At 39.7% G+C, this 18028-nt stretch overlaps 1 protein-coding gene across 7 annotated transcripts in view; it reads left to right on the top strand.

Annotated features, from left to right (window-relative positions):
* The window catches only part of BABAM2 (BRISC and BRCA1 A complex member 2), a 389902-nt gene that overhangs the window by 44909 nt on the left and 326965 nt on the right, over window positions 1–18028 (top strand). The window contains exon 1 of one of the 7 annotated variants that reach the window (XM_081796998.1): window positions 1036–1488. The exons of the other annotated variants lie outside the window; for them this stretch is intronic. Within the exon in view, the coding sequence (XP_081653124.1) occupies window positions 1485–1488 (4 nt within the window). The 5' untranslated portion in view covers window positions 1036–1484. Of the gene's footprint in view, window positions 1–1035; window positions 1489–18028 lie in introns of those variants that run through there. 7 annotated transcript variants of the gene reach the window in all.

Genomic DNA, 18028 nt, shown 5'->3' with positions numbered 1-18028 from the left:
TCTGCCTTTGGCTACAGGGTTAGGTTGTAAAAGGAAGGGAACAAAATGTTTTAGTAAGATCATGTCTTTAGTGATGGGGAATTAGAGCCATTAAAAAAACACAAACAACTTAACCAAAAATATGGCAAAAGACGAAGGTGGTGGCTAGAAGGCTTAGGACATTCCAGGGAGTTTTGTAGATTTGGGATTGCAGATGAAGACCAGATACATCTCATTTGTGAGGGGAGAATGAAGGACTAAGGGGAGGAAATAGAGTTAGCTTGAGCAAGAGAGAGAGAATTGTTTAAAAAAAAAATTCTTATGCAGTCTGAATAAAATTTATGTTCCCCCCCCGCCCCTCCGCCTTCCTGGGGCCTTAGAAATTAGAATCTGCATAGTACTGTCATGCCATGTGTTGGATAGTGGTGCTGTGAGCCTAAGTTGATGTGGTTGCATTCAGTGCATAGGAAAGTTACATACAACTCATCTCCAGTTAGTTCTTCTTTTGTACTTATGCCTAAACCTCTCCATCTGGACAAGTGCCAATTTGCCACTAAATTTAAATAAATAAGAACATTTCTCATCAATAGGGGTGGCAAATTTAGCCCCTCTTTAGAGCACTGAGCAATTTATGACCATATGTTAAATACCATAAAACAGCTTTAAAGACTTGGTCCCTGGCCATTGCCAGATTGCACCGTAGGAGTACAGCAGTGCTGCGAGGGGCTGGGAATGCTTCCTCCGGCCCTTGGAGGCCTCAGGAACTCACGGATGTCACAGCCAGAGAGGCCTGTTTTCAAACATTCCCTTTATAAAGGTGAAATACTAAAAGATTCCGTTTTGGCATTTGGGTGCAAAGAAGGCAGGACTTCTTTTTGATTCTTAAGGGTCAAAATTAATATGGAAAGTGTTGTGTGGGAGAATGAGTAACTTGGCAGCAGTGAGTCCAGAAGGCAAGTCTAGGAATAGGTAGTAGATATCCTACTCATTCTTTTTCTTGGAGCATGAACTGGACTTTTATAAGGCATAAGCAAACCAAATATCACATGTTTCTAAATTGTTTTCTTTTTGCCAACTTTTATGGCATTAATACTGATGTTAAAAATGGTTATTAAAATTTCATCCCGTAGCGCTGCCAGTTGTAAGGGTTTTTTTTCTTCTAGGAGGATGACTCATTATTTGGTGAACTCCAAATATTAGTTTTTTTCCTTACCATCATCACAGGCTGTGAATCATTTATGGCATCCAGTGGGCTCATGGCTGAGGGAATGAAGGGGTGTGCCAGCAAACGTGATTTTTGGTCAAGTCGTGCTGGAGGACCTCAGCTGGACACTTAGCCATGTTAAACCTCTCGTTCAGGCAGGGGGCAGTGTTATTAAATAGGAATGGCAGCGGAAAGCTTTGTACAAGATTTTTCTGACTGTTGTCTCTGAAGGATAACTTTTCCTACAAAGGAAGATGATGAAATTTGGCTGTCAGAGGTCCAGGATTCCTAGCCTTCTCGAATGTGTAAGTGCCAGCCCAAGGGCTGATTTCCTGTCACTTCCTGTGTGGTTTTGCACTACATCCTCTTTGCAGCAGATCAGTATTTTAGGTCATCTATCATAACTGCTGTCCTGTAAATTCTTGGCAATTTGATCTCAGTTTACAGAAGGCAGCCGGCATGTTTCTCTAGGAAATGTAGCTGGAGAGTCCTGTCTCCCACTTCCTAAGGCCAGGAAGTACACTATTGTTATTCGTCGCTGCTTTCTTCCTTTGAAAGAACAAAAATCTTCAAACTTTGGCAAATTCTGAAAGTGCCCGGTACGGTTTGAAATTACCCATTCCATTTTGTTGGTCTAGGGCAAAAACTTGAGTGACCTTTGACATCATTTGCAAATCTTGCCTGGTGTTCCCATAACACAGATATGTGTGTTAGTGTGAATTTCCCCCCCTACTGCAAATGAAGTCCTACTGAAGTCCTCAGAGGCACAGCAGGGTGTTTTGTTTTGTTTTGTTTCATTTCGTTTCATTTTGTTTCGGGGTTTTGATTTTCAAGGGTAGTTCTAGTTACTTAGGCCACGCTATTGCTTAGTTATTTCTTCTCTGTTTCTTTCCCTCACAGTGGGATTTTTCTCTCCCGGTCAGCAGCAGCCATTAAGACTTCACTTTGGGTATGGCTTGAGTATTTGCATTGGATTTTCAAACTGTATGGAACACAGGGATATTTAAGTCACATTTCTTTACTATTTAATATTAAGATAAAAGTGTCAGTTTAGTTTTTTCAAGTTACATGCCAGAGGGTGAACTGTGTTGTAGAATTTAGAGAGTGAGTGATTTTCCTTCCTTCGAATGACTCAGCAGTCACAATTTGGCGATTTTTTAAAAAAAGGTTTTCTTTATTTATTTGTCAGAGAGTGAGAGCATAAGCAGGGGAAGTGGCAGGCAGAGGGAGAGGCAGAAGCAGGCTCCCTGCTGAGCAGGGAGCCCGATGTGGGGTTGGATTCCAGGACCCTGGGATCACGACTTGAGCTGAAGGCAGATGCTCAACCGACTGAGCCACCCAGGGGTCCCAGCAATTTGATTTTATTTATGTAGTACAAGAATTGCCTTTAGCCCAGTTCAACTAGGAGAAGAACCTGTTTGTAAAGAGAATGCAAACTCATGCATGAGTTATTTTACATGGTACCCTTAACAGTCTCTTGTGGCGCAGATCGTTTCTGCTTCTGATTCTTTTTTCATCTTTGTAGAAACTCCACCTTTTGCGGGGTTCAACAACATCATTAGTGTTGGTTTCCTTTGTGTTCTGGTTCTTAAGATGATTGGAGGGCAAGGAAAGTTAAATTGTGCTGCTTTACAGAAAAAAAGTGAATGCCATGAAGACGGATTTGATGTCAGATCTGCGGACATGAGGTGGTATCATCAGAGAAGCAGCCCAAATCCTGCTAGTGCACCGAGGATGGCACGAAGGAAGACATTTGGATTAAGACATGGGAGAATTTGATATCCAGACTATTTGTATCAAATCAAATCTGTAGTTCCTGAGATAATATGTTGTTAAACTCTAGGGGTGGAAACCCCTTTGATCTCTAAGGTCTGTATGACCCATGAAGTAGTTGATCAGGAAATGTTTGTTTATTAAATGAGTGAAATCAGGGCACTTAACAGATTGTCTTGTGTGGAAAGTCTTAATTGGAAGGAAACTAATTTTTGTGACCTTTCAGTGGGACGAGGGGGTATCTAAAGATCTGAGAAAGAGCACCATAGTTTCCTTATTGGAGAAAGGGAAAGAGAACTATGAAAGCTTATATACATCAACCAGGTTGATACGCCTATTTAGAAAGAACCCAGAAAAAGACTCACAAATGTAGTTTACCAACAGTTGGGCTGGAATAGGCCTAACCAATTTTACTTTGTAAAGAACAACTCTTAATACATGAATGTCTTATTATAGAATGATGAATATAGTACTAACTTGGGAAGAAAAGAATAAAGTTGAATCTATCCTGAGAGTAGCAGGGCTTTTGATTCTGTCTTTGAGATGGATCCAGGAAGCAGATCATGAAATGATTAGTTAGACATAAAATGTGTCGCTTGGCAGTATGCCCGAAGTCTCATAACTGAAGAATGAATGCTACTTAATGTCGAAATCAGAGAATTTGGTCATCTTAACGTAGAGCCTCTGTGGAGCAATTGTTTCTTCTCTGGTTATTTATTTATTTTTATTGTTCTTATCCTCGTGTTTTTCTTTCCTGTAATTTCACCGTACTTGGGTAAGACAAGTTCCAGGCAATTGTACTCAAACATCAGATTTTTTTACCTGCTTTCACAGAGTTGGCCATCTCCTGTAGAAAGGAAAGGAAAGAATCCACAAATGTCAGAACGCTTTTGCTTCTCCACCCCAGCTGTCCAGTCGTGGAGCACCTACCTCCCCAGTCCAGATCCTGAAGCACCTCCATTGTTTGGCACTATCATAACCCTTCCAGCGTTCTCTCTTCTCCTGAACCAGATTATTTTTTGACAGTCTGTCCCTAACCTTTGTTTTCAACTCTGCTGTTCTCCCTTCTGAACATCTTGTTCCTATCAGTGTCGTCTGCTCATCATTCCTGGGGCACATGATTTTCTGCTCCCTCAGTTTTGCTAATTCTTTTACCCTTGCCTGTAATTACCTTCTCATGTTTCTTTATCTCAGCCTACTACAGGCAGCACGGAGAGTGGACATTTTAAGAGAGGATTAGACAGAGCATGATTTTAGATGAAGTGTTCAGTGAAGTAGGAGACTGTGGTGGATTGTCCAGAGGTGGCCACAACCAAATCTCCTGTCCCACATGCTCTTCTGTACTGAGTGTGACCCTGCCACTCCTCCTTCAGGGATTGGAGTATAGTTTTCCTCCCCTTGATTCTGGGTGGGCTTGTGACCATTTTGACCAGTGGCGTGTGATGCACGTCCTGTTGCGTGACTTCTGAGGCTGTATAGCTTCTGACTTCTCAGCAGGAATACTTGTTTGTGCTGGGAGCCCCGAGCTCTGCATAAGAATATGTCTGACTGAGGCACCTGGGTGACTCAGTCAGTTAAGCATCTGCCTTGGGCTCAGGTCCCGATCCTGGTCCTGGGATCGAGCCCCGTGTCGGGCTCCCTGCTCAGTGGGGAGCCTGCTTCTCCCTCTTCCATTACCCCTCCCCCGCTCATGCTTGCTCTCTCTCTCTCTCTTTCTCTCTCTCACTCTCTCAAATAAATAAATAAAATCTTAAAAAAAAAAAAAAGAGTATGTCTGACTACTGTGAGGTTGCCATGCTGCCAGGTAGCTGCGCCACATGGAGAGGCTACTTGGAGGCATGCAGTTGGCAGTTTTGGGCTTTGAGTTACCCAGCTACCGGACACGTGAGTGGAACAGTATTGAACTCTGTCCACCGGCTGAATACCACTTAGTGATCTCAGTCGGTGCTACGAGGGGCAAAAGAATCACCCATCTGTACTCTGCCTGTATTTCTAACCCACGGAATCTGGGAATATAATAAAATGGTTGTTTTAAACCTCTCAGTTTGGGGGTAGTTTGTTAGGTAGCATTAGTAATTAGAACATAGTCACTGGAGGGACGCCTAGGTGGCTCAGTTGGTTAAGCGGCTGCCTTCGGCCCGGGTCATGATCCTAGGGTCCTGGGATCGAGTCCCACATCGGGCTCCTTGCTCAGCAGGGAGCCTGCTTCTCCCTCTCTCTCCCTCTGCTTGTGCTCCCTCTGTCAAATAAATAAAAATCTTTAAAAAAAAAAAAAAAAAGAACATAGTCACTGGAGAACAGGAACAGAAGAGGAACCTGTAGGAGGATGGAAGGGATGGGTCTAGGAGCAGACATACAGAGGTTCAGGCTCCACAAGGAGGAGGAAAAGACCAAAGAATTAGACAATGGTTAAATTTTAAGGAAAAAGGGTGGGGAATGCACACTGATGGTCTGTTATTACTAATTGTATATATACGAACGTATCTTTGAATATATTTATATTTATTTTGTATGGAGCTGGGGTTGAGGTCACCTACCAAGAGGCAGCAAGAAGGTCTGGAGAGGACCTGGCTGCCTTGTAGAGAATATTGAAGACGGTATAGATTATTGGCCTTCAGTTCCTTGCCTCTAGCAAATACTCTTGTGAGGAAAGATAAAGGCATGGCATTTTATTATGGCCTGCCTTCCTCAAGAGAGCTTTGTGCATAGTCTACACCATCAGTGTGAAGCACTTTGAGCCCTTCAGAAGAAGTAAAAGCAGTTCTTTCAGAGGAGTGCCTCAGACCACTGTGGCTCTGTGTTTATGAGTTCTGAACCTCAGCATGACTCTTCAGGGTTTCAGATAACCAAGCTGCCTGCGGTTTGGGGAAATGGAAGGGATCCTACCTTTGAGAGTAGGGAGTTTGATTTTAAGTAGCAGCTTTCTTGAGAAGGGAGGGGAACAAATCTCTAGTTCTAGTTATGGAGCTTCGGAGGGCTTTTATCCACATTGAGGACTCAGCAAGTGTTGTTCATTGAATGGTGGAATGGCTTATATAAAAGAATTGTTTTCTGGAGCATCCAGGGGTCTGGCCACCAGCCACATGCAAGTCAGTTTTTTTCTGTGAAGGATTACATGCTCCACGTCTCCACGTACTCCTGCACGTTTTAGAAGGTTTTAACCATGTAGTGGACTATCTGATTTGTTGTTGAAATCTTTTAATTAATGTCGTACTGAGGAGAGCTGCTCTAGAACCTCACTGAAGTGCTATTACTGGATAACAGAGCACTACTTTCACGACAGGGTAACAATGATGGATCAAACCTATACTTCGTGGATTATAGGCAGAATATATTAAATTCTGTAGTATTGTAGAATTTGCCCTTGTGCCCTAAGGGATTCGACTACATTTCAGTTGGTCTCTGTTAGATGCTTTTATTTCACCATTTCTTCATGTTTTATTTTTATTTATTTATTTATTTATTTTTACTGTGTTGGGGTGACCTTGGCACTTCTGAGCTGTTATGACTTGTGTTTTGCGTATTTCTCCACCCCTTCCCTGAAAATTGCGGTACATGTAGATAACTTGCTCTCACAGACCCTGCTTGATTTGTTTCTTTCTGACTTGCGTAATTTTCCTGGCAGGAGCGTGACTGTCTTTGTCCTTTGTTATTATCAACTTAGATTTAAGTGATCAAACAGAAAAAATTGTCATTGTGATACCACTGCTTTTAAAAAACTGCATGGGGGCCTCTGGGTGGCTGAGTTGGTTTAGTGTCAGACTCTTGATCTCGGCTCAGGTCTCGATCTCAGGGTTGTGCGTTTGAGCCCTGCATTGAGCCCTCCACACCTAGCATGGAGCCCACTTAAACAAACAAACAAAAACACTGCTTATTTTCTGTTGCTTGATTTTTGATGTTTTCGTATTTTCAGTGAATGTTGGCTAGAGTTTGTGCACCTTTAACTGTTTTTACTCGTAGTAGTTTTATTTGTAAAAATTTTTTCATTCATTGCTTCTGAAAAGCATTTTCTTATATCTACTTTGGAAGAATTTTAGTTTATTTATCCTTATTTTTCAGCATCCTAAATTTTCATTCATTTCCACAGATTTCCCCCCACTTTAGCTTCTGTGGATTACGGGACTTGCTTTTGTTCATTGTTGGACTTGTTTAGCTCTGTCGTATGTGAACTCAAAGGATCCTTCATACTATTTTTTTTTTTTTTTTAACATCTTTCTTGGGCCAGCTGCTGGGCATTTCAGAATTATTTGACAGTAGGAAGTATTATTCAGTGGGTTTTTTTCCCCCCATGAATTCCACAGGCTAAAGCTTGGTTTTCACAAAGTTTCTGAAAGTTTATGAGTGGGCTTTTGCACCATCTTCCAAGCACTGTTTTTGTGGGAGCTGGAGCACAAAGTCTGGTCTGAGATTGTTCTTTGTGTGCTACTTTGATTCTGCTTCTGGTGCTCTGGTTTGTGCCTGTGGATGCAGTCAGCAGAAGTCACATTGTTAAGCAATGAACTCAGAACTGAAAGAAAGATTGGTGGTTTCTTTCCCCCCATCTTGCATTCTGTGGTTATTTCTCCTGATTTTTTGGCAAGTGTTACTTGTCTGTGTCAAGCTGTGCCACATCAGCCTTAGATTTCTGCTTTGTATAATTCAGAGAGGAATTAGAAAGAAGTATTTACAGTCGTATAGCAGTCCATATTTTCTAAAGTATTTTTACTTAAATGATCTCATTCTAATCTCCCATATAAGGGAGAGCTCGTAGAGTCTTAAGTGACTAGCAGCTTGAGGTCACATAACTGGGAAGTCAGGGACCCAGAAGTCAAAACCAGGACTTCCTAGGATAAGCTGAATGTTTTTCCCACCATAACATGCTGGGAAAAAAATAATGTTGTTTATTATCTTACGGTAACAATGTGCTTCTCAGTAGAAGCAGATAATAGCAAATCAATGTGAATAATCAGCGGCTCATAGCGAGAAAGTTCAGCAGGAAGTAAAAACAGGCATAGGAAGTAAACACAACATCAGATGTTAATGGCATCTGCCATACATCACTAGGAGAGGTGGTGGTCCGTTGACTAAAATCTGTTTGGAAATGAAATGACAAATTCCACTTTTGTGTGGATCTCTCTTGGACACTTGTGGTTGGTTTTCTTGCTGAGGGCAAAATTCACAAGAAGTTTGTGAAAATAGGGTCAGAAGTTAATCAGGTTTATGAGAGATAAAGGCTGAGTTTCAGCTTTGAGAGGTAGGGAATAGTTTTAAATGCTGTATTTTACTGTATGTGTCTTTAAGACTAGTTAGCCTGTGATCTTAAGTTATCTTGGAGGCCCTGACCTTGTAACATGACTTTATGATTCCGGTCTGTTATCTCATCTGATACATCTTTAATTGCCTTAATTACATCTTTTTGATATAATAAAAACTGTTGTTTTAATTTACGATCAGATCACAAATTAAACAACAGTTTTGAACCATTTTGTAAAAACTCCTGGGTGATATTTCTTTAATGTGGAAAAGATGAGGGAGGAAAACTTAAAGGTCAAGATAATAAGGTGGATCAGATTCTATAGCTGAATTCTTTGGACATTTGTGAGTGAAAAAATTGGGTTTTCATTTTAAAACGTACTTAAAATTTATTTATAGATGAAATTATCAAAAGATTTTAACCTTGGCCTGTACTTTAGGGTAGAGTCTAAGTGACCAGCTGATTAAGTACCCAGTTTTATTTTATGAAACAGAAGGGATCTGAAAGAAATTAGACAGGATCAAAGGCAAATGTAATTAAAATAGAATATTCTCCCCTCAGCCTGTTAGTCTTGCTCCATTTCCTCTTAAGAGACATGGATTTGTCAGAACTTATGTCATCCTAATAATTAACTGAAGCAGAAGAACTCTATTTTGAGAGCTAAAGATCCTTTGGTACCATCTACTTTACTACCTGTTGTAGCAGCTTCTTTTGTCGTGTCCTTGGTAAGTAGATATATAACTACTATTCTTAATTTGAATATTATTCATGAGACAACATTACAGTGCTCATTCAAAAAATATTTTTGTGGACGGAACAACTTTATTTCCTCATCTGCATAATAGTTTCATGGTACTGAAAGTAGAGCTCAGTAGAATTCTTATTTGAATTAATTAGCCATACCCATGTTCTTTTTGTAGTAGTGATCTTTTTGAAAAATGGAATTACTAGAATTGCCAAATAACCGTCAGGGTGGAGAAATTGTGGATAGTGGCAGCAGACTACAGATGAAGAAAAACATGGTCCCAATATTTAGAGAAAACGAAGGAGAGATACATTCTTAAAATTACGGTCTAATTTTTATTCTGGTGTTGGGTAAGATTCAAGAGCTGATTATTAAACAAATGGTTTGAGAGCATTTCAAACATGTTATGTCTTTAGTAGCCAACAGAGGTTTACTTAGAAGCAAGTTATGTCAGGGGGCCTGGGTGGCTCAGTCGGTTAAGCATCTGCCTTTGGCTCAGGTCATGATCCCGGGGTCATGGGATCAAGCCCCACATCTGGCTCCCTGCTCAGCGGGGAGCCTGCTTCTCCTCCCCACTGCTCTTGCCCTCTCTCGCTGTCTCTCTCACTGTCTCTTTCTGACAAATAATCTTTAAAAAAAGCAAGTTATGTCAAACTAACCTCTTTTTTTTTTTTTTTTTTAAAGATTTTTATTTATTTGACAGAGAGATAGCGACAGCAGGAACACAAGCAGGGGGAGTGGGAGAGGGAGAAGCAGGCTTCCCGTGGAGCAGGGAACCTGATGCGGGGCTCCATCCCAGGAACCTGGGATCATGACCTGAGCCGAAGGCAGACACTTAACGACTGAGCCACCCAGGCGCCCCCTTATTTCTCTTTTGATAGTTGATCAGCTGACGTAGCACATCACTTCAGCAGAAAATCTTGACCATTTCTCTGTGTTATTTGCTGGATATTTTATGTTTTTGAACCAAAAAATGATAAATTGGTTAATCATTGGAAAGTTTTTAGGGTCATATATTTTGTTATGTTTTATTCCACATTTTTGTGAATGATATGGATATATTTGTTCAACTTTTGGGAGAGCACACGTTTAAAGAGATTGGTACTATGGTATGGGACAAAACTTAAATTTATCCCGTTAGGCTTGTATATTGAATCAGAAACAACAGGATGAAATTACAGAGAGTGTAGAGTCCCTTATTAGATTTCAAAAATTAGCTGCAAAGGTAGAGGAAAGCAGTTACATGAGGGAAGATCGGGATATATAGTGTGAAGCATTAATGTGATGTGACTATAGAAAAAGCTAACAGTCTTGTTCTGTATTAACAGAAACATCCTGTCTATAGCTTGGAGGGAGGTTCCTGTGCTGTCCCTGTGGCACAGCAGACCAAACATGAGTGCTGCGTTGACATTGTGCACCATGGTGCAGGAGACACGTTATCAAACTAGTGTGTGCTTGACACAAACAGTGCTTGAAGAAACTCGGGGAACTAGTTTTTAAAGATAGAAAGGACTGGAAATGAAGTCTCAGAGAGGTTAAGTCCGTTGTCCAAGATGGGATTAGCTAATGGCAGATCTAGTTTTCTTCTCTTAGTATACAGGGTTCTTTCTACTCATCACACTTTGCTTTTCTAGAAAGTAAAACCAGTATTACCAGGGAGAAGTTACTAGGAAGCAGCTTTCGACTCTGCACAAGAGTTTTTATTTTTTTATTTTTATTTTTTTTTTTTAAAGATTTTATTTATTTATTTGACAGAGAAAGACACAGCGAGAGAGGGAACACAAGCAGGGGGAGTGGGAGAGGGAGAAGCAGACTCCCTGCCGAGCAGGAAGCCCGATGCGGGACTCGATCCAGGGACTCCAGGATCATGACCTGAGCTGAAGGCAGTCGCTTAACCAACTGAGCCACCCAGGCGCCCTGCACAAGAGTTTTTAATAATTGGTCCAGGTCTGGGGCACCTGGCTGGCTTAGTCGGTGGAGTGTGCGACTCTTGATCTCCGGGTCATGAGTTTGAGCCCCATGTTGGGTATAGAGGTTACTTAATTAAAAACAACTATAGTTAAAAAATTGGTGTTGTATTATGAGAAATGAGTTCTTTGTTATTGGAAGAATTGAAATAGGTACCATATAACTTTTGTATTGGAGATATTGTGCCTAAAAGGGGATAATTCTCAGCTGTCTGGAACTGAGCTGGATACATGTGCAAAGCAATCAACTATGTTCGTCTTTACATCTCTTGTCCTGGTTAATTATTAATAATGTCCCCTTCCCACTGTAGGGCGCTCTAGTTTGGATGATAAATTATATGATTGGCTTCATTATAAAGGTTTCTTTCAACTCTGTATGTGTGCTGAATAGAAATTGTTTTAACATGAATTGTCTTAGTTTGCCAACTGAGATCAAGTCCTAGTGGCAGTATGTGGAGTCTCTGAGAAAGTCACTTGAATTTTTTTTTTTTTAAATGGAAAATTTCAAACATAAAAGTAGGAAGAATGGTATAATGACTTCCGAGGTACTTGTCACCCAGCTTCACAATTATCAGCTCATGGTCAGTCATGTTTTATGTGTCCTCTGTCGACTTTTTCCCAGATCATTTTGAAGCAAATCCAAAGTGTCGTATCATCCATAAATATTTCAGTATGTATTACTAAAAGATAATGACTTTTTTAAAAAGTAACTTTAATATCATTGTCACACTTCAAAAGCCAACGCTAATTCTTAAATCCATCATTACTGGTCAGTGTTCAGATTTCCCTGGTTGATATACACACACAGAGACCTGTGCACACATGCATATGTGAAATGTGTGTGTGCGCATGTGTGCATGTGTGTGTTTTACAGTTTATTTCAATACTCATCATGTGTACATTGCAATAGATTGATATATTATTTAGGTCTCCTATTTATAGTCACCTCAACCCCCTGTGCTCCCTTTTGTTTTTCCTTTTCTTTCTACTTCTTTTTTCCTCCTTATATTCTTTTTCCTCCTTTTCTCCTCCCCCTCCTTCATTTTTTTTTCTCTTTTCTTTTTCTTCTTTGTTTTCAATTTATTTGTGAAGAAACTGGGCCATTTGTCCTATAGGGTTTCCCCCAGTTCAAATTTTGATGATTTTAGCCCCATGGTGGGATTGTAACATGTTCCTTTGCTCCTGTATATCCTATATGAATTGGTAATTTGATCTAGAGGCTTAATCAGATTTAGGTTTATTTATTATTTTTTTTTGGCAAGAATGTTTCACAGGGTCACATATTATTCCATTAGGAGGCCTGTAATGTCTGGTTGTCTTTTGATGTAGCAGAGCTTTTAATGGTCATGACTTAGATCTGTTAATTTAAGAGTTGCAAAATGTGATATTCTATTATCTCTTCCTTACTTATTAGCTGAAAATTTCTATTAAAAGAAGTTTTTCCTGATTAAGTATTTGGTAATCCTAAGTACAATTCCTTTAGAAGGAGAGAATAAATACTTGATTCTTTTTTTTTTTTTCTGGTTTCCAAATATTGAGTATGTTGCTGTGTATCTTTCAAAGACAACTCTGTGTTTTTTTTTGTGTGTATGTTTTTTTTTAAAAGATTTTTATTTATTTATTTGACAGAGAATGAGAGAGAGAGAGCATGAGAGAGGGGAGGGTCAGAGGGAGAAGCAAACTCCCTGCTGAGCAGGGAGCCTGATTTGGGACTTGATCCCCAGACTCCAGGATCATGACCTGAGCTGAAGGCAGTCGCTTAACCAACTGGGCCACCCAGGTGCCCCTAACTATGGTTTTTTAGAGTATTGTTGTTAACTCATGGGTTTAAATTTTGATGTGTTTTAGGCCATTGCACTTATTATTGTTATTGATGTTTGAAGTGACCCATCTTTGGCTAGTGAGAACCTCTTCATGATGTGCCTGAGTCTTGTTGATATGACCCCAGAAGCCTTTGATAGCTTTTGTGCTTTCTGGCATGACCAGATATTCTAGGCTCATCTTGTGCTTTTTTCATTCTGGGCCTCAGGCCAGCCTCATCACTCTTCCTTGCCCTCTGGGGAACAAGCAGGGAAGCAATTTCTTGTATGAAATTGCTTCATTTTGCAGAGTTGTGTGCCTGTGTCTAGTGAGTTGCTAAACCAGATTCTCTCAGGTCTCAAGCTATGCTTTGGTTTGATGAAGTTGGTATATCAGGCAGCTTTGATAGCTTGAACTATTCTCCTCTACTTGAAATAATTTTGTTTGTTCCATCTTTTATTCCTCTTCCTGCCCTTTGGGTGCTGCATTTCTTTATTGGTTGTGGGATAGAAATGGAAGTACTGAAGCCCTGTCTCATCTCACTGAACTTTAGCGGCCCATACTGAGTGCTGCCTTCTTGTGAGGTCATCACTAAATGAGCAGAACTGTCAGAGATGAGATTTTGGAAAACCACACAGAGCCACAGTTCGATATTAGATGGGTCATTTTTTCAGGAGCAGCATATATTTCTTTATTGAACAGCCAAATTTTTGCCTTAGTTTAGATTCCTAAAACACAGAGCTTAAGACAAGGATTTGGGTATAAGCAGCTTATTTGGGATCCCTGGAAGCACAAGGAAGGAGTGGGGAAGAGAGACAGGGAGGGAGAAAGCCAAAAAAGGGTACATAAATGATTTGGTAAATCCTACTTCCAGCTTCCCAACTGTGTATAACTCATCTCAGCATTGTTTCAAGGAAGGCGAGGAAATTGTTTATATATTCACTCTCACCTCCTCTTCTTAGTGTCATTCACTTTCAGGCACTGGGGCTTTTGTTATTGTTTCTTACCCCTTGTTGCTGACCAAGCTGCCTTTTAGGCCAGTTAGATAAAGTTATTTGAGCTGGGTGGCCACTGGTTTATAGCTATGGCCAGGGTAGGGGTGAGAGTGCAGAGGGGTGAGGTAGGATGTAGCGGAATGAGGAGGAGCGGTAGGGGAATGAGAGTGGGGTTCAGGGTGGGGAGTTGGTGTTGTTCCCCAGAGATCATTTGTCCATATCTGGAGGCAGTTTTGGTTGTCACAACTGAGCGAGGAGGAGAGTGCTACTGGCTGGCATGTAGTGGGTTGAGCCCAGGGATACTGCTAAACATCCTACAATTCATAGGGCCGCTGCTTGCAACAAAGAATTATCCAGGCTCAGATGTCAGTAGTACTGATTTTGAGAAACTCTGATGTACAGGAATCCAGAGCTGCAGGTGACCACTGGGATGGATGGACCAAGGGAGAATGGCTGGGGCAACAACAGCATCTGCTCTGCTTCCATAGATATGTTCTAGGTCTCTTGCCACTCTGCTTTTGCTCATGGTGTTCCTTCATATCCTCACTCCTAAATCCTTTTTGTTCTTTAATGTTCAGGGTATATATTCTGTATTCTTCCACTTTTTATAAAAAAGTATCAGTGTATTTTATACAGTTTGTTTCTGTTAGAATTTTTGTGTTGCCTGACACCCAGCTCAAGTGCCACTCTTTGATGAAGCTGTCTCTTACATTCTTTACTAATTCCTCCATTTTCAGAATTACCATTGCATGGTTTTTTTGTGACATTTCTTGCAACGCGAATCAGTTTTTACCCTCTACTATTTTTTTCTCAAATTGTTATTTTTAAAAGTAACATTCCTCTGGTAAAATTTTTGGAAGAACTGTATGTACAATGAGTATCTGTAAACCTTTTATCTAGTTTATCAGTTGTTAATACTTTGCCAGTTTATTTCTCTCTCTCTGGACTCACACACATATGTGCATATGTATGCAGATATAGATACCTATTTTTATCTATATATCAAAATATTTTTGCTGAACCATTTTAAAGTAAGTTGAAAACATTTCTACACTTCACTTTGAATACTTAAGTATGTATCTCCCAAGAAGAGGGTATTTTTCTTCTGTAGAATCTCAATGCCATTATCACACTCAAGAAATTTAACATTGCCAGAATAAGATTATTTAGTATGTGGTCCATATTTATGTTTCCACAGTTGTCCGTTAATGTCCTTTTAGCTTTTTTCCTGTGGTCTGTGATCCAGTTAAGGATCATACACTGTATTTCCTGTTCATATCTACTGAATTTTCTTTGATCTAGAACAGTTCTCTTACCCATTTTTTTTTTTTGGTCGTTCGTGATATCAGTGGTTTTGAAGAGTTGAGGCCTGTTTTGTAGAATGTCCCATAACTTGGTTTGTCTGATTATTTCTTCATGGTTGTATTTCAGTGAAACACTTTGGTCAGGCTTTCTAAATAAGTGATGTTCTGTCCTCACAAGATCCATGGTGTCCGTTTGTTCCATTATTGGTGCTGCTAAGTTTTACCTTGTGGTTAAATTAAGGTGGTATCTGCCAACTTTCTCTATTGTGAAGATACCTTTTTCTTTTTTTTCTTTTTAAATATTTTATTTATTTAACAAAGAGAGAGACAGTGAGAGAGGGAACACAAGCAGGGGGAGTGGAAGAGGGAAAAGCAGGCCTCCCGCCGAGCAGGGAGCCTGATGCGGGGCTCAATCCCAGGACCCTGGGATCATGACCTGAGCTGAAGGCAGACACTTAACGACTGAGCCACCCAGGTGCCCCAAGATATCTTTTTCTATTGTAATTTATTAGTTATCTGTAGGGTGATACCTTGAGACTGTATCCTGTTCCCCAGTAACCTTTTGTCTAATGGTTTTAGTATCCATTGATGATCCTATCCTGAATCAATAATTTATTAGTGTTTGTAGTTATTTTTATAATGTCTTACCTCTAAGATTGTATCTCCTAGATTACAAGCTTTATTGGGGGCAGAATCTCTTAATTCTTTTTCTGTTACTTACACTGCGTGGAGTTACTGCATATGCTTAATTTTTTGAGGTATTGAATGAATTAATAAGTGAAGATTATCTCTCTAGAAAATGAGAAAAGTCTTCTTTTATCCTGTCAGCTTAACCCAAATCTTTATAGTCAATGTGCTCCTTTTCTTAAGCTTCCTCAAGTCTAGAGTAACCATTACCATTTTGTTTGCATTGCTTCACATTTCAGGAGTTTTTCCATAGTGTTCTCTAAAGGACAGTGTCTCTTTTTCTTCTCTATAAATGCAAAACTGCTTATACTGTACACTTAAACCAGCCTTTTTATCCATCTCCCTGACAGTTCACGGAAAGTGAAATGTAAATACATGGTCTAGAGGCTACACCTAAATTAATGATGTGTATATGAAAATCAAGTTTATTTGCTATGTTTTCCTTTATTATTGTTTTCCCAGTTTCTCACAATTTTATGACAAATCATCATTACTGATTTGTTTTAAAATTATCTTTAGTTCCTAACTACCTTTTAAAACTACAAAAAAAAAAATCATGGAAATGTTGAGGAAGCGTATTTTCTTTTTATGGTGTCAATGCATTACAGTCATTAACGGCAACTGGTAATACATTATATTAATGAAACAGTTTGTGAATATGCATTAGAAAATTATTAGGACTACATTTTCTGCAGTAGAATATTTATTATTCAATGAAGTAATGCTAATTCGTAGCATTTGGCTTAAAATACTATTATTTTATGCACTGAAATGAGTGTACAAAAATACAAGGTTAAAGGTTCATTTAAAACATATTATAACATCTGAAGATGAGGCTTTATACCCTTTCCTAATTAGTCCAAGTTTCTAAGAATCAGCAACATAGAAAATTCCCTCTGATATACCTAAGAATCATGTAGCTTAATTTCTTGAGAACTGTCTTTTATTATAAACCACTGAAATAACCGGGCATGTTTAACTTGGAGAAGACTAAAAGAATAATCATTTGCAGATGGATTTGGGGACCGCCATAAACAGTAATGCTTAGGGTAGGACTACCCTTAATAGGTAAAAGTGATTTGTAGGTATATGTGTATTTTCAACATATGAAAGAATTTTTTCCATCCACTAATAATTGCCCAGCAACAGAAAGTGCTGCCTAATGAAGTAGTGAGTACATTTCACCAGGAAGGAATCATGGAAGGTTGAATGACCTTTCCTTCATTCCCTTTGCTCTCTTCTTTCTTTTCATTTGTTCCTCTAGACCTGTGCTGCCTAACATGGTCACTACTAGCCACCTGTGGCAATGTAGTACTTGAAATATGGTGAGTCTGAATTGAGATGAGCTGTATGACATGTCAGATTCTGAACTCCTGGTTCTAAAAATAGTGTAAAATATCTCACTAATTACTTTGACACTGATTACATGTTGAAATGATACTATTTTATATCTATTGGCTAAATAAATGTATTAATTAATTAATCAATTATTTTTATATATGATTATGTCTTAAGTATTTATTTATTAAGAGTAAACATCAGTTCGGGCCCCTGGGTGGCTCAGATGGTTATGTGTCTGCCTTTGGCTCAGGTCATGATCCCAGGGTCCTAGGATCGAGCCCCGCATCGGGCTCTCTGCTCAGTGGGGAGCCTGCTTCTCCCTTTCCCGTTCCCCCTGCTTGTGCTCTCTCTGTCAAATAAATAAATAAAATCTTAAAAAAAAAATAGAGAAAACATCAGTTCTAGATAAGGAGATGTAAACACTCTCCACCCTCTCTCTCTCTCGGTGGTTGCAATGGAAAACCCTAGAGTACCTGAAGAATACCTATAGCAAATACCTGAGGACTCTTAAAAGTAAATAATAGCAGACATACTAAGAACAAAAATTAGAACTCAAAGAATGACCCGTATAAAGTTAGTTTTCTGTGTCCTGCCCCCCCTTTTTTTCTTTCATATCTCCTAGTTTAGACCATAGGGCACCCTAGATCCTGGAACTATGCAGTAGGTATGGACAGAAAAAGCTCCAGTGAACACCCTTTCTCTTGGGTCAGAAGACCAAAAGGGGAGGGGCCCTTCCGGCTGGAGGTTTTTTTATTTTTTATTTATTTATTTTTATTTTTTATTTTTATTTTTTTTTTAAAGATTTTATTTATTTATTTGACAGAGAGAGACACAGCGAGAGAGGGAACACAAGCAGGGGGAGTGGGAGAGGGTGAAGCAGGCTTCCCGTGGAGCAGGGAGCCCGATGTGGGGCTCGAACCCGACGCTGGGATCGTGACCTGAGCCGAAGGCAGATGCTTAACGACTGAGCCACCCAGGCGCCCTATTTATTTTTTTTTTT

The sequence above is a fragment of the Leptonychotes weddellii genome, chromosome 10 (assembly GCF_054177405.1).
Source record: "Leptonychotes weddellii isolate Sample4059 chromosome 10, ASM5417740v2, whole genome shotgun sequence".
In the NCBI taxonomy this organism is placed as follows: Eukaryota; Metazoa; Chordata; class Mammalia; order Carnivora; family Phocidae; genus Leptonychotes; species Leptonychotes weddellii.
This window is presented reverse-complemented; position numbering and strand designations above follow the sequence as displayed.